Below are 17,763 nucleotides of genomic sequence, written 5' to 3'. Positions count from 1 at the left end.
ACAGTGGGAATTTGGATGAGAGTGAATCCTTTTGCTCAATAAAACAATTTGAACTACACTTCCTTCCAAGTGACTAATTCTCTATGTTCAGGTGGTTGAAAAACTGAATGGAAAAGCTTATGGCTCTGTGATGATATTAGTGACCAGCGGAGATGATAAGCTTCTTGGCAATTGCTTACCCACTGTGCTCAGCAGTGGTTCAACAATTCACTCCATTGCCCTGGGTTCATCTGCAGCCCCAAATCTGGAGGAATTATCACGTCTTACAGGTAATAAACTTTTAAAAACTTATCTTTTGGAGCATTTCCCTTTAACTTGACTATCCAAGACACAACTATGAAACTCATTATATGGCTTAATTGAAAATACGGAAACTGTTTTTAAAAAACGCACACACATATTGCTAGAATCTGTCAAAATTTTGCTGATTTTTTTTTACATTTTCCCTAAAGGTTCCAACTATATACATCCCAAAAATAATATTTTATAATTCTGTGTTAAGCCAGTCTGAGCATGCATAATCATGGAGCTAAAACATATGTTGAAGATTAAATGCTTTGTGGGTGGGTGCGGTGGCTCACACCTGTAATCCCAGCACTTTGGGAGGCTGAGGTGGGCAGATCACTTGAGGTCAGGAGTTTGAGACCAGCCTGGCCAACATGGTAAAACCCCACTTCTACTAAAAATACAAAAATTAGCAGAGCATGGTGGCGGGTCCCTATACTCCCAGCTACTCGGGAGGCTGAGGCAGGAGAATCACTAGAACTCAGGAGACAGAGGTTGCAGTCACCTGAGATCACGCTACTGCACTCCAGGCTGGGTGACAGAGCAAGACCCCATCTCAAAAAAGAAAAAGATTAAATGCACTAACTTCTATAATAGAGACACACACAGTGTTTTAAGATACATATCTTTTTATACTAAATAAGGCACAGAATAATTTTATCTTATATTTCTTATTCAATAAAAAATGGGCATGCTGATTTGACAAATGAAAGGTTTTATTGAATTATCTTTAAAAGCAATGTTTTCAGAATATAAATGTAAACATATAGGAATGTAAATAGCAATTAACCTAAATTATCTTAAAATTACCTTAATCTGAAGACTATTCAATAAATATTTATTGAGTTCTTATGTACTGTACATAAGTTCTAGGCCCTGGCAATACAGTCATGAATAGAATAGCTGAAACCACTCGCCTAGGGCCACTTACCATGTGGTTGTATAGGATGTCAGGCAAAGCAAGTCAAGCACAGCTCCCATTTCCCCAAAACAAACACTCTAATGCAAAGAAAGCTTGTTGGAAAAGGCTTAACATTTTATTTTTGTTTTATTTTACCCATTTTAATAGTGAACACTCCTATCATGTATTTCAGGAGGTTTAAAGTTCTTTGTTCCAGATATATCAAACTCCAATAGCATGATTGATGCTTTCAGTAGAATTTCCTCTGGAACTGGAGACATTTTCCAGCAACATATTCAGGTCAGAATTTTCTCAATGTTATATTTCCAGGTGGGGAGTGGGAAGGGAGAAGGAAACAAGGGAAATCAACGAATTGTGCTACCTGCTTCATTAACCTTACTTGAATATGTAACAACTGTGTATGGAAGGCTTTTAAAAGGCTGCTTGGCATCACCAGAGCCAGGCTTTCAGCCCTAGGAGCCATTTACCACAATTGCCACCTCAGCTTTTCAAAGTCTGCGAGTGGAGCTTGTTCCTTTCTTGTGGCTCAAGTGCAGATGGGGGTGTGGCAGAGGCAAGGTGCAGAAGAAAAATAAGGAACTGTGAATTTACTTTTAGTGTTATAGTAACTTTCTGTCAATCAGAATTCATCTTATTTTTGCTTCTTCAACATCTTTGAAGCTCTTCCTTGTATAAGGGGTATCAACTATTTCATTAAATTCTACCACAAATATCTAAATATCTCTTTGACTACCACAACTTACATGATTTTGCTCACCAAAGCTTCCTCTAGTTAAGTCCTTTTCATAGGGCCATTTTTTTTTCTTTCCAAAGTACTCTAAAGATATTTTGGACATAACTGAATAATGTGTTGAACAAAATTTCATCTATAGTTTCCTCACAGATGGCAAGTGTGCCTGCCAAGTTAATGGCTTGATGTGACCAATGCAGCCTGTCAATTTATTTAACATGAAGATTATATTTACACAGTGAAGGCAATAAACACAATTCCACAATAAGAAGTAAAAATGTGAATTATATATGACAATATCTAGTACAGATTAGGCTACAATTGGCTCTTCTGATAATGCTCAATCTTTATGCCCTGTGACTTCCTCTGCAACAATAGGGAATAAAAACAAATGTTTAAAGAAGTAAAAAATAAATTTAACAAAATATTACTCATATGGGATCAAATAAGCCTTAACGTTCCCAAACTTGTCCCCCTCCCCACAAGCTGTTGGAGTCATTAGCTCCATTGGAGTGAGGTGGGAACTACATGTAAATCTTCTTCAACAGCCCAGGGCCCAGCATAGCATGTGGCCCAGCCATCAGCAATCCGTAAATATTTCTTAAATTCATTTGAACAAACAATTCACAATGTCTTTGCTGTTATCCACCAATATAATTTTACATGCTTTGCAGGTTTGAGCAATTTAACGAAGCATTACTAATGTGCTTATTTAATAAATGTAAATTTTCAAAGTTATTTAGAGACTTGTATCCATTGGAAATACGCAGTGATTAAATGCAGGGGCTCTGGTGTCAGGCCCACTGGGTTTTATCACGGTTCCACTCCCTTGGTATGTGACATCGGCAAATTACTTCTCTAAGCCTACTCTTCCCATCTCTAAAATGTGGATAACAATAGTATTTATCACAGAGGACTTTTATAAGGATCAAGTGAGATTGTGAAGCCTTTAGCATGGGGCCAGGTATACATTTGTACTCTGTACATGTTACACATGTGTGTGCACACATGTGGCTTATTGTGAATGGCTAAATTTTTTTTTTTTTTTTGAGATGGAGTCTTGCTCTTCTCCCAGGCTGGAGTGCAGTGGCGTGATCTCAGCTCACTGCAGCCTCCACCTCCTTGGTTCAGGCAATTTCCCTGCCTCAGTCTCCCGAGCACCTGGGATTACAGGCACATGCCACCACACCCGACTAATTTTTTGGTATTTTTAGCACAGAAAGGGTTTCACCATGTTGGCCAGACTAGTCTCAAACTCCTGACCTCAGGCAATCCCCTCGCCTTGGCCTCCCAAAGTGCTGGGATTACAGGCATGAGCCACTGTGCCCGGCCTAAATAATTTTTTAACGTAGCAAAACCATGCCGAAACCCAAGTTTTTATTTCTTATCGAAATATATAAAAGGATCTGGACAGATTATATACAAATTAATAAAATTTAAGCATATTCACAAATGAAAATTTTTAAAAGTTTGTCATTGTAATTGCTGATCTGAGGCCAATGTTGGTTTGGATAAGAGATAATATGAGGACAGCTAACATCTCTTAATAAAGAATAATGAAATGACACTTGCATTAACTACAACAAAATGTTTTATACCTACTGTACTTAAATAACATGCAATATTTTGCTTTGCAAAGTATTTTTTATGAAAAATGATGTATAACTACAGTACCTGTCAGAATTAAATTATTTTTATTTTGCCAATTAATTGTTGTTTGTTAAAAAAGAAAAAGATGGAATGATTATGCATACACCAGAAACTCTCATATATATCTTCTCTTTAACAGCTTGAAAGTACAGGTGAAAATGTTAAACCTCACCATCAATTGAAAAACACAGTGACTGTGGATAATACTGTGGGCAACGACACTATGTTTCTAGTTACGTGGCAGGCCAGTGGTCCTCCTGAGATTATATTATTTGATCCTGATGGACGAAAATACTACACAAATAATTTTATCACCAATCTAACTTTTCGGACAGCTAGTCTTTGGATTCCAGGAACAGCTAAGGTAGGTGTTGTGAGTTTGTTCCTGAGGACAACATTCAACCAAGTTTATGATTTTCAGTTGAATCACATGATTAAATGCATTGTGTAAAGAAAATCTTGTTTTAATATATCAAAAGTTTACTTTAAATTTATGAGGCCATTTTGTGAATATTAAAAATTTAAGAGGAATAACTAAGGTATATTCCCAGTTTTATATATTAGACACCAAATACTTCAACACTGAAAATTAGTATTTCCACTAGTATTGCAATTAATGTTTTTCTAGCCTACATATTTCTTTACATAATCCATACAAACACACTTTTCTATATGCTTAGAAAAAAATCTCTACTTAGAATTTCTAATATGAATACATGCAATGCATGTGGTTTTTAGCATCTACTGGGTGTGTTGGGTCTTGTTCCAGGTACTTTACAATAAAATGCCATGGTAAGAGCATGAACAGGGTACTATCAGAACATACAAGAGGGTGGAAGGAAGAATGCTTCCTGGAAGCAAAGACATCAAAATGGAAATATAAGGAATAACAGGCCAGAGGTGGGTATGATATTGTGGGCAGAGGAAACAGCACATAGAAAGACTCAGATAAAAAGAACATGGCTGTTCATAGAACTAGAGTAGTTCAATAGAGTAGGGTAATCTATAAGTTAGGGATGTAGGCAAAGGAAGGAGAGGGGAGTAGTGAGGCTAGACAGGTAAACAGGAGCTGTATTAGCAAGGGCTTTGCACAACAGTAAAGTGAACAGGGGCTTGAATCCTGAAAGTGAAAGAGAACCACTAATGGTTCTAAGGAGAATTGTAAGTTGATCAGATTCACTCTTGCACTGCCTGAATTCAGTGCCTCCTCACATGCTGCCCCACCCCCCACTTTTGTTGTTGTTGTTGTTGTTGTTGTTTTTGTTGTTGTTGTTGAGACGGAGTCTCACTCTGTCACCCAGGCGGGAGTGCAGTGGCACGATCTCAGCTCACTGCAACCTTCACCTCCCAGATGCAAGCGATTCTCCTGCCTCAGCCTCCCGAGTAGCTGGGACTACAGGCACTTGCCACCATGCCTGGCTAATTTTTGTATTTTTTGGTAGAGATGAGGTTTCACCATGTTGGCCAGGCTGTTCTCAAACTCCTGACCTCAAGTGATCTGCCTGCCTCTGCCTCCTAAAGTGCTAGGATTGCAGGCATGAGCCACCGCTCCCACCACCCTCTTGACAGCCCCTTAACTAGCCTCCTTGACTCTGAACTGCCATCCCTCCAGTCCATTCTTTACCTCTATAAAAGCGATCCTTCTGAAGCACAAATCAGTCTGTCTTTTGTTCAAAACCTCCTTGGTGGTTTCAGAATAAAATCCAAGCGGTAACCTTTTTTTTTTTTTTTTTTTTTTTTTTAGCTTAGAAGATTCGCATTTATTCCAGATGGGAGGCTGAATCTCTCAGTTGTAGATTTTGACACATTGGCACTATTTTTGTTTCTGATTTATTGCCTTGGCCATAAGGTCAAAGGCAACAATAAAGTGTACTTTCATTAATATCACCATGGACTTTCGAGTATTAATATGACAAGAAAAGACAACTATTCATTTTTTTTTAAGGGGATTGGACACACAAACTTCAGGAGGGAAGAATCCCCTCTCCCATTAGAATCCTCTATCTTGATAAAATGGTTGCTTTATTGGTCAGATTTTGGACTTGGATCGTCTTTGTTATAATATTAATAGTACAGAGCATGTAAGATTTTCTGCATTCATTTGAAATTCCTAATATGAACCATCTTTTAATTTATAAAAAAATGAGGGAAACTTACAATAAAACAAAAAATACTACCCTCACAGACGATTAATAGCATGTAATCTATGAAATATTACATACATTAAAAGTCTCCAATTACTGTGTGCCTGGCCCATCACACAGTATCCTTCCAAGACAATCTATAGAATTCAAAACTGTACAAAAATTTTAAAATATGCAGAAAACCCAAAAGGTATTTTGTATAACAAAGATCACACACACATTAGTACTAAATAGGGAAAAAAAATCAGCAGACCCATGGACTCCCCCTGCTCCCAACCGCAGGTCTTCAGTATAAAGGACTTCACCAGTGTCTTCTGCACTCCCCCAATCCAGTAGGGGTCCAACAGACCAGCTGCATTCCTCCTGACTGCCACCAACTCTGTTTTCTGCATAGTTGTCTTCTCTGCTTCTGTAGTGGTGAGCTGTGGGAACTTTTTTTTTTTTTTTGATGGAGTCTCGCTCTGTCACCAGGCCCAAGTGGTAAATCTTATATACCAGACCCTTCATGTTTTGGCTTCTACCCAAGCTTCTCTCTTAACTTCTTCGATGCTCTGCTCCTATTGAACTTTTCTCCAAATTCATCATGTTCTTTTCACACCTGTGTATAAGGGCCAGGGACACTTTACCTACTTCTTGCTCCCCTTGCCTGACCTCTTGGTCTGGATTAGATGCCCTGTATCAAAACATTTATCACACTCAGAGAACTTTTTGATGTGGAAGTTCCTGCAATGCATCTGTCACTAATGTTATGATTCAAAAAACAAAAACAAAAAAACATGGTGCTTGAATCATAACTTAATGGAAAATAGTGAAGCTCATGAATCCCAATGAAGAAAGATGGCTAGGGTGTGGTGCATCTGAACTCTCCACCCTGAGTTACGCTTCAACCCCTTGCTTTTCTGTTCTTCCTTCTGCTTTGTTGTGTTTCACTTGTTACTTCTGGGGGTTTGATAAGGAGCAGCAGCAGAAGTCAGGAAAAAGCAATATATGTATAGCTTAATCAAAAGGACGAATTTCTGCTATATTGTAATTTTAGTCTTTTTCTTTCAGATTTTCTTTTGTAGGTTTTTCCCAGGCAGATAGGCAAGAGTAGTGTTTAGCAGTATTTCTATAAATTACCCAAATTAGATATTGTATAATCCTGACCTATTAAAAATAGTAGGTCCTTTTCTTGGTCCCTAGTAGTGTATGTGTTTTTTGTTGATTGAGATTTCTGAGTGTGGAGTTTTTTGGGAAGTGGAGTGAAAGAAGGATATTGTTGCCTTTTTAGTCCACGGTGTCCACATAAATTATAATGGTCCAATTAGTTTGATGTAATTTTCTCAGTTACGAAAAGAAATGAAAAACATTTAAACTCCTTTTTGGGGAAGGGGCTCAGATTGATATCTGTAAAGTACTTTGAAGCTGGACACTATTATTGTTATGTTCTAAAAATGGGAATCAAGATGTATCCTCCCTCACTCCAAATAAATTCGAGGTGTAATTCCCTAAAGAATTACCTAGAAATAAAGGTGACTTATGCTATGAAAGCCATGTAAATACAAATTTATTCATCCCTTAACCAATGCTACTTTTCCTGGCATCTTTTTGTAGTATTTTAAAAAGTGCAACATCAACAAAACAAGAGCAAAATTCTCCAGAAGCTTTGATGTATGCTTTAAAATTAGGTTTGATTTTTTTTCACACTTTCCAAAACAATAAGACTTGTTTTACAGCCTGGGCACTGGACTTACACCCTGAACAATACCCATCATTCTCTGCAAGCCCTGAAAGTGACAGTGACCTCTCGCGCCTCCAACTCAGCTGTGCCCCCAGCCACTGTGGAAGCCTTTGTGGAAAGAGACAGCCTCCATTTTCCTCATCCTGTGATGATTTATGCCAATGTGAAACAGGGATTTTATCCCATTCTTAATGCCACTGTCACTGCCACAGTTGAGCCAGAGACTGGAGATCCTGTTACGCTGAGACTCCTTGATGATGGAGCAGGTAACAAGGAATGTCATGACATTTTATCATCTTCTCAACAGCTGTTGTGATATGATGCGGTAGTATCAATATTAAGCTTATCTGTAAGATTCCTTCAGTTCAATTTTTTTTAATCTTACAATATTCTCAAATTCTTATAGAGTCACTGATATACTGAATAGCTACAGGTTAACATGGAAAAAGAGAGTCCTCGTGAGACTCCTCATAGTGTCTATGTTTGGGCAAAGGGTGGGAGGCAGCCGCTGGACACCTTGGTCCTGGCTTCCACTTGCTGAGGTCATACAGGAGCAGGCTTCTATGTCCTTATGACATACTTATATTCCTCTAAGAGTCACTAGCTTTATTATTCACTGAAGTAATCAGATTGGACTGTTAAAATAGCAAATGAAAATCAGAAGGGAGGTGCAGTGACAGCGAACCCACTTTTTCCCTTTGGACCCCAGTTATGAAAAAAAAATTGGAAACTGAACTTGTGACCTATAAGATGACCCTAGACCCAAGAGGCTTGGTTGAAGAGAGGGCACAGCTCAGTTCTAGCACAGCCAATGCCTTTTACATGTGTAATTTGGTCCCAAGAAGACCCAGCCTGCAAGCCTAGTGGAATCAGAATAGAGAAAAGTTCTCATTCTGCACATACAGCATTCAGAGCCTCGTCATCATACATTATAGATGGTATAGCATCCAGCCAGGTAAACAGCAGCACTTGGGATCCTTTGAAAAACAAATTCCTTTGTTGTTCCATCTTTCCTATTTGGTTATTTTCCTAAATTACATTCTTAGAATGGCAGTAGACCTGCCTCTTGGCAGCCCGAAGTGTTTGATCTGCTAACAAAATTATATTCTTTTGCCCTGTTGTTTCAAAGTTAATCTTTTTTCAAGAGTCTTAAGTTTGGTAGCCCATCAGTATCTTGCCATGGCAATCATGTATGATGTGCAAGAAAACAAAAGTTCATTCAAATGGTTTTGGTTCAAGTCCACCACAGGGGGATACCAGAGAAGTCTTCTTGTTTTGCCTGTTGGATTGGAACCAAATGAACTTCTCATGCTCTGATGGCTTATCCATGGTTGCACCTTTCATTTTTTGTTTATGGTCCAAAAATGTACTTTTGCAGAATGTTTCTCTCTTGCCCCACCCTGTGGGCCGGCCTGGAGAACAGAGCCTACTCCCCTAGGGAATATCGTCTGATTCAGCTCAATAGGCTTTTATATTATTCCCTGGAACTATTTTATTTGTTTGATATCTAAATGTATGCCCTAAAAAAAGGAACAATAAAAAATACTGCTCAGGCATCAAAATGTAAATTGTTTCCCCTCCAATCAATACTTAACACGCATGTACATAGTTGTTTAATACTTTTATAATGGAAGCAGTATTTATTTGCTCAGTAAATGAACTGTAATAAAACTTATACCTCTGAAATGATTTACAATTTAAAATGTACTTTTTCATGCATACTCTCAAATAGTCATCACAACAACCCTGCAAGATAAGTTATCTCCATTTTATAGATGAGAAAACTGAGGCTCAGAGACATGAAGCCTCATAGCTACTAAGTGACAGATGCAGGCCTTCAAATTAATTCCTCTGTCTCCCAAGCCAATGTTCTTTCCCCATTTCTTTCTGCCTCAGTTATTAAAAGAGGTGTCAGTGGTGACTTTAATATGGAGAGATTTTTTCCTTTGTAATTTCTCAACAAAGATAAACCTTATTAATCATTAAACCACTAAATACCAAGATTTGATTTCTTACAACAGACAAAAAAGAGTTCTAAATCTATCTTGATAATAAAATGTTTAGCACTTCTTATTTCATTTAAATATACTCCTGCTTTTCTTATGTTAAGGAGCTCTGCCTTTGCAGTGGGGAAGAGGGAGATTCTGGGGACACTTTAGCAATGATACACTGCTGGTATGCAGGGCTGTGTGTGTGGTATGAAAACTGAATTGACCTCTAGGATAGAGGACAAGCTGCTTGCCCAATATGGCCACCTGTACTTGAATGGCAAAAGTGATCTATACTTGGGCTAAGCTGGACTTCCCTCTGCTGCCCTGGGGTCTAGGCCTTCCTGCCATTGAGTCATGAATTTGGCTTGGAATTGAACTGCTCTCTGAAGATCAATGCAAAAGGAAGGAAGTACATCACTGGCTAACCTTTCAGAATGCCCCCTGAAGCAAGGCACAGTAGATGCTACCAAATTCTGTCAAACTCCAGGTCATCAAGTCCCCTAGAATCTAGAAAAACAGTTCCAGATACCCTCTAATGAGGAAATTAAGTAATTTCACACTATTTTATAAACTAACCAAAGTTTTTATTTATTAAAGGTCCTTAATCAAGTGACTTCAAGGCATTCATAAACCCTTGAAACTGTATGAAAATGTGTATATGTGCATATATATTTATTTCCTAGGGACAAAATAGCTTTTATTCATATCTCAAAAGGGTCAATGACTATAAGCAACCTGAAGAATGTGCTTGATTTCTAGAAAAAACTAGTATTATTTTCAATGATAAGTACAAGAATGTTAAAGGTGATGATTAAATGTTTTATTAGCATGGTACAACTTATTCACCTTTAGAAAATCATTTTACTGAGGTAAGAAATTACAGGGAGAAATTATGGACCCATTGGATTTTTTATCACCTGAGAATGTAAAAAGTAGATAAGAGCATGATAATATATCTTATATAGAAAGAATAAGGGGAGTAAATCTCATTTTTAATGACTTAAATATTAGTAATCTACTATGATAACAAGTGTTGACATTGTGTTTTTTATATATACAGGTGCTGATGTTATAAAAAATGATGGAATTTACTCGAGGTATTTTTTCTCCTTTGCTGCAAATGGTAGATATAGCTTGAAAGTGCATGTCAATCACTCTCCCAGCATAAGCACCCTAGCCCACTCTATTCCAGGGAGTCATGCTATGTATGTACCAGGTTACACAGCAAACGGTAAGAACCATTAGCGCTGTTATTTGAGTAACATCATTTCATGTACATATCTCTGATGGGTATGTGTGTACTGGGGTGGCGGGGAGTGAGAGAAAGAGAGAATTTCAAAACTCTTTACGCTTAAGTCCATACATAATTTGTTGACTGTTTCTTCAATCCTCAGTGATTCATGGTAGGGGGGTAACAGGAAGGCAATAGGTAATGCCCACAGATTATACCTAACTTCATTTTAGTCATTATGTTGACCTCTTTCTTGTTTCATCAGAATTACTAATAGATAAAGAGATTTACTGGGTTTTCTCAGTTCCTGCCTCTGTGTTTCCTCTATAGAGGTTTAGGCAAGAGAAAGAGGCAAAAAGTTATTAGCAGTTGAAAGAAGGAGGCCAACAGCCCAAACAGTCCACACAGGAAATGAGTTCCTAAATAAATATGAGCTTGGATGTTACAGGCAACTAAGTGATTCCTGAAGATGTTTTGCTTTTCTTCAAGAAAAAAGTTCAAAATAAATGGAAGATAGTTATCTTTTTAACACCATTATAATAGTTCCTGATAGGAAGCGGTGGTTAAAGCATAATAGACCAACAGAAATATATCATGCTATAGTCTTTGAAAACAATCTCAAAAAAGACTTCTAAGCATTTTTATTTCCAAAAATGCAGATTCTTTATAAATATTATTCATGTATTTTAGAAGTTATAACTAGTCATTTGGACTATTCCATAACATGATTCTATACTTTTTGTTTACTTTTCAGTCCTCATTCTTCCTGACCTCACCAGTATCAAACATGGCCAATTGATCCCTCCTTTGCCATTTCCTGGTTTCTATGATACCTCACTCTCCTGATTACCTCTTATTTTCTGGAATTTTTTATCAGGCTCTTTTTCCAGCTCCTCCTTTTCTACCAGGCCTCTAAATGTTGGCTGAGTCTGAACCTTCTTACTTTACCATCTGGAGCCACATTGCCTGGTTTTGAAACCCAGCTCCTCCATTTACTAGCTGTGTGACTTTGGGCAAGTGACTTAGCTTCTGTGTGTCTCAGTTTCATCATCTAAAAAAATAAGGGTAATAATTGTACCCTCTTCATAGCCTTGTTGGGAAAATTAAATATCTGATACATGTAAGACCTTAGAAAAGTGCCTGGCACATAGAAGGTGCTCAAAAAGTGCTACTTATCATTATAGTAATAATTATTATTAGTTAATCTCATTAATCCATATGCCTTTAATAACATCTATCTGTGTATAACCTCCAAATTCATAACTTTAAAATTATTAAATTTAGCTAAAATCTCTTTTTTAAGCTTAAAATCCAGATCTAAATGGCTCATTAACATCTTGAATTAGATGTTTTACAGGAATCACAAACTTTGTAATTTAATTTTTGTTCTTTTTCTCCTTACCCTGCTTCTCCTCCCAGCTTGCTCATTTTAGAAACCTGGAAGCTTTTTTTTTTTTTTTTTTCATTTTAAACCATGTTTCTTTTCTTCACCATTCTGTATTCATATCCGTCACCAGCTTTTGCTTGACATCTGCAGAAGACATCTTGAACTGCCTCTTTCTTGCCCTCCTCTCCACACCATCTCCCATCCCAAGCTGCTATCTTCTCTCATCTGGACTATTGAATGGCTAAGTGGCCACCTTGTTGCTTGCTGTGCTTTAATTCATTCTACACCAAGCAGCCAGAGTGTCCTATTAGAAAGCAAATATAATTTTGTCACTTCCCTGCTTCCCTACAGCATGTAACATTAAAATCTAAAATCACTTTGGACCATGAGGTCCTGTGTAAACTTCTCTCCTGACTCATCTCAAACGACTCTCCTTGCTTTTAATTTAGCTTTTCTAACTTGAAACCTCTTTTTCACCTCAGGGTTTGCTGTTCCCTCTACCTAGAATGTTCTTCCCTCTCTTCTTTAGCTGGACAGTTCCTACTCAACCTTTAGGAAGCCTTTCAATGTTACCTCTTTGATACCACGCTAAATGACTGACCCACATTATTTTCTTTCATAGCATCCTGTCTTCTTTCCTTCTTACACTTATCATACTTTGTAAATATATGTTTATTAATATGATTAACATGACTATAAATTCCATGAGGGATACTGTTTTGTCTGTAATTATTGGCACAGCATATGCCCTCCATAAGTATTTACTGAGGCCGGGCACAGTGGCTCACTCCTGTAATCCTAGCACTTTGGGAGACCAAGGTGGGCGGATCACGAGGTCAGGAGTTCGAGACCAGCCTAGCCAACATGGTGAAACCCTGTCTCTACTAAAAATACAAAAATTAGCTGCGCGTGGTGACGGGCACCTGTAATCCCAGCTACTCAGGAGGCTGAGGCAGGAGAATTGCTTGAACCTGGGAGGCGGAGGTTGCAGTGAGCCAAGATTACACCACTGCACTCCAGCCTGGACAGCAGAGTAAGACTCTGTCTCAAAATAAAATAAAATAAAGATTTACTGAGTGAATAAATGGATGAATTAGTGATCAAAGTATTGTACAAATACACTCAGTTATTCTAGAGATGTAGTAAAGAAAAAAAGGTTTAAGAAAGTCTCACTGTGTCAAGAACAAGCTATTCAGAAGCTTTGTAATTTGTCATTTTGCCTTTTTTTTTTCTTTTTTGTCTCAGGTAATATTCAGATGAATGCTCCAAGGAAATCAGTAGGCAGAAATGAGGAGGAGCGAAAGTGGGGCTTTAGCCGAGTCAGCTCAGGAGGCTCCTTTTCAGTGCTGGGAGTTCCAGCGGGCCCCCACCCTGATGTGTTTCCACCATGCAAAATTATTGACCTGGAAGCTGTAAGAGTAGAAGAGGAATTGACCCTATCTTGGACAGCACCTGGAGAAGACTTTGATCAGGGCCAGGGTAGGTTTGCTCATTTCATTACCTATTTTTCCGTAAGACAGCATTTCTAACAACTAGGTCAGGGGCTAGTAGAACTGAAAAAGGTACAGAGGATTGTTGTGAAAAGCTCTGAGTTGCTGATCAGGCTTTAAATCCTGGAGTCCCAGAAGGACAGTGTGTTGCCTACCCCTGGAATGAGGAGGCCCTGGCTAACTCACTGATACTAATCACTCAGAAACCTTGACTAGAAGCATAAACACCACGTGTTATGGGTGTCTGTTCAGTAGAAATGGGCTCTGCACTACAGAGAATGTGCTTCCCAGTACTGGAAGGGATTCATTTTCTGAAAGTTGGGTAGTAAATATCTATTCATATATTTATCAGTAGGCTTTGGGGAATTTTTTGCATAACTCATGCAAACCTTGGTGCATTTTTGTTTCCTACTTCTGGCCATTATGTTTGCGAGAAAGCCTGGGACCAGTCCCCTGATTCAGGGCTTTCTTATTCTCGCTTGGGTAAACATTGACAAAGTACTTTTTCTACTTTCCCTTTTCTAAGGCTTATGTTAACTTTGAGGCTTCTGCCTCCATCGTCTTTTTCCAAATTTTTTACCCAATTTCCACAACACCACTTATTCAGAAATTGTATTTTTCCCCCATTAATTTGAATTCCACCTTTATCATATACTAAATTTCTGAATGTGTTTTGGCCTATTTTTTGATGTGTCTATTCATGCATCAGTAAGTACCATAGCATTTTAATTACTGAGGTATTATAGCATTTGTATATCTGGTAGGGTTAGTCCTTCCACATTGCTATTTTTTAGACTTTATATGCTCATTTTTGATTGCTTAATTTCCATATGAATTTACAATAAACTTGACTAGATAAAGCAGAAATGAGGCATTTTAAATGAAATCACATAACAGACCAGGTGCAGTGGCTCACGCCTGAAATCCCAGCACTTTGGGAGGCCGAGGCAGGTGGATCACCTGAGGTCAGGAGTTCGAGACCAGCCTGGCCAACATGGGGAAACCCCGTCTCTACTAAAAATACGAAAATAAGCCGGGCATGGTGGTGCATGCCTGTAATCCCAGCTACTTGGGAGGCTGAGGTAGGAGAAGCGCTTGAACCCAGAAGTCATAGGTTACAGTGAGCCGAGATGGCGCCACTGCACTCCAGCCTGGACAACAGAGCAAGACTCCATCTCAAACAAAACAAAACAAAAACAAAAACAAAAACATCACATAACATTTACAAAATAACTTAGGAAAAAATAACATATTTTATGTTGAATCTTGCTTTTCAAAAAAAAAATCCTTGGATTTTAATATGAGTCCTTGTGTAGTGTTTTAAAGTTTTGCTTGTATTCATATTTCTCATTATGTTTATTTCTAAATATTTTGACTTTTTGTTGCTGTTCTCATTAGTAATTTCTAATAAACTAGAAAATATACTCAAAGTGACTTAATTTTCCTGTTTATATTTTTTAATTTCAGCTACAAGCTATGAAATAAGAATGAGTAAAAGTCTACAGAATATCCAAGATGACTTTAACAATGCTATTTTAGTAAATACATCAAAGCGAAACCCTCAGCAAGCTGGCATCAGGGAGATATTTACGTTCTCACCCCAAATTTCCACAAATGGACCTGAACATCAGCCAAATGGAGAAACACATGAAAGCCACAGAATTTATGTTGCAATACGAGCAATGGATAGGAACTCCTTAAAGTCTGCTCTATCTAACATTGCCCAGGCATCTCTGTTTATTCCCCCCAATTCTGATCCTGTACCTGCCAGAGATGATCTTATATTGAAAGGAGTTTTAACAGCAATGGGTTTGATAGGAATCATTTGCCTTATTATAGTTGTGACACATCATACTTTAAACAGGAAAAAGAGAGCAGACAAGAAAGAGAATGGAACAAAATTATTATAAATAAATATACAAAGTGTCTTCCTTCTTAGGTATAAGACCCATGGCCTTTGACTACAAAAACATACTAACAAAGTCAAATTAACATCAAAACTGTATTAAAATGCATTGTGTTTTTGTACAATACAGATAAGATTTTTACATGGTAGATCAACAAATTCTTTTTGGAAGTAGATTAGAAAACCCTTACACTTTGGCTATGAACAAATAATAAAAATTATTCTTTAAAGTAATGTCTTTAAAGGCAAAGGGAAGGGTAAAGTCGGACCAGTGTCAAGGAAAGTTTGTTTTATTGAGGTGGAAAAATAGCCCCAAGCAGAGAAAAGGAGGGTAGGTCTGCATTATAACTGTCTATGTGAAGCAATCATTTAGTTACTTTGATTAATTTTTCTTTTCTCCTTATCTGTGCAGAACAGGTTGCTTGTTTACAACTGAAGATCACGCTATATTTTATATATGAAGCCCCTAATGCAAAGCTCTTTACCTCTTGCTATTTTGTTATATATATTACAGATGAAATCTCACTGCTAATGCTCAGAGATCTTTTTTCACTGTAAGAGGTAACCTTTAACAATATGGGTATTACCCTTGTCTCTTCATACCGGTTTTATGACAAAGGTCTATTGAATTTATTTGTTTGTAAGTTTCTACTCCCATCAAAGCAGCTTTCTAAGTTACTGCCTTGGTTATTATTGGATGATAGTTATAGCCCTTATAATGCCTTAACTAAGGAAGAAAAGATATTATTCTGAGTTTGTTTTAATACATATATGAACATATAGTTTTATTCAATTAAACCAAAGAAGAGGTCAGCAGGGAGATACTAACCTTTGGAAATGATTAGCTGGCTCTGTTTTTTGGTTAAATAAGAGTCTTTAATCCTTTCTCCATCAAGAGTTACTTACCAAGGGCAGGGGAAGGGGGATATAGAGGTCACAAGGAAATAAAAATCATCTTTCATCTTTAATTTTACTCCTTCCTCTTATTTTTTAAAAAGATTATCGAACAATAAAATCATTTGCCTTTTTAATTAAAGAGTTTAAAACTTTATTGAAGAATATATATAATAATGTAGACTAGATCTAAGTTTTATAACCAGGACCAATTAAGAATAAAAATTAGATTATGTTTTGGGGTGGTGGAGAGGGAAATGGGGGGAATTGGGACAGGAAGAAAGAGATAGCATGAAGCCCTAAGTGAGAGATTCAGACCAGTGCTGGGGAGAAAAACAACCAGCAAATCTCTCTACCCAGGCCACCTCCTTGTAGTTTATACTGATCCAGTGTCTGGCCTGTTACTTTCTAAGTCTCACAGTGCCTACATTTTCACAGATGAAAGCTTCAAGACACTTGCAGCTCAATTCCTAGCTGGCAGTCAATCCTTCCTCCCTCTATTGCTATTATACTTGCTAGCATGGAATTTGCTGCTCTCTAGTTTTAAACTGGGCTAGTGAAACACAGAGACGGATTGTAGTGAGTTTCAAGTTCTCGAATATTTTCCTCATTTTACAGACAGGAAAATGGAGGGTTGGGTGAGTAATTCAAAGTTTTATACTGGTTAATGGCAAAGCTATATTAGAGGTAGAGCCAGGTTCTCAGAATACTCCTTTTCTCCTATGTAAGAAGGTGTGGGAGATGCCAGGGTTTCTACCTAGAGATATTTAACTGTTTCATGATAAGTTAGCAGGACAGCAGATCTAGCTTTAAAGAAACCTGGTGGGTTTTGTTGTTGATGTTGTTGTTTGTCTTCCATTTTGTGGGTACAGGAATGGAACAAATGGACTTAAGTCCAGAAATTAGTGAGTATAAGAGGCAAAATTAAGGGGTTCTAATGATATTAAAGTAACAAACAAATATAACAGTATAGAAAGAGTGATCTCATGAAGTGCGTAGGGTAAACAGTGTTCAGTGGTTGTAAGGAGTGAAAATATTAAACAAAAAGAAAGATGTAGTAAATGTAGGAAAACACAGATTTAGAGATTCCAGCAGTCAATAGAACAGAGTCACAGTAAAGACTCTGTTGATTCCAAATACCTGATAAAAAAATTGAAACAATAGGGCATTTGGCCAAAAAGAATGAAAAACTATGATGTGCTCGCTGGTCACTAGTGGAATACCATGATGTCAATACATGTGACATCATTAACAATTTGACCCAAGATTGAAAGAGGAGGAAGATTGTGGGTTAGATAGACAGTTATCTGAGAGAGGGAAGAGAAGTCTGTGGAATTAAGCAATATGGGCAGATATTATTTTTAAATTTCAGAATAGTCATTGTTATGTAGTGGATAGAAATTTGTTCTGGAA

The 17,763-nt window shown here is 37.6% G+C and overlaps 1 protein-coding gene across 1 annotated transcript in view; it reads left to right on the top strand.

The window, feature by feature from the left end:
- The window catches only part of CLCA2 (chloride channel accessory 2), a 32,810-nt gene extending 16,323 nt beyond the window's left edge, over positions 1-16,487 (top strand). The window contains exons 8-14 of the mRNA XM_001143172.6: positions 92-269; positions 1,380-1,486; positions 3,727-3,951; positions 7,447-7,717; positions 10,503-10,673; positions 13,306-13,539; positions 15,018-16,487. Coding sequence (XP_001143172.3) covers positions 92-269; positions 1,380-1,486; positions 3,727-3,951; positions 7,447-7,717; positions 10,503-10,673; positions 13,306-13,539; positions 15,018-15,460 — 1,629 coding nt within the window. The 3' untranslated portion in view covers positions 15,461-16,487. The remainder of the gene's footprint in view (positions 1-91; positions 270-1,379; positions 1,487-3,726; positions 3,952-7,446; positions 7,718-10,502; positions 10,674-13,305; positions 13,540-15,017) is intronic.
- Positions 16,488-17,763: the final 1,276 nt, after the last annotated feature.

Source organism: Pan troglodytes, chromosome 1, assembly GCF_028858775.2.
Source record: "Pan troglodytes isolate AG18354 chromosome 1, NHGRI_mPanTro3-v2.0_pri, whole genome shotgun sequence".
Classification (NCBI taxonomy): domain Eukaryota; kingdom Metazoa; phylum Chordata; class Mammalia; order Primates; family Hominidae; genus Pan; species Pan troglodytes.
This window is presented reverse-complemented; position numbering and strand designations above follow the sequence as displayed.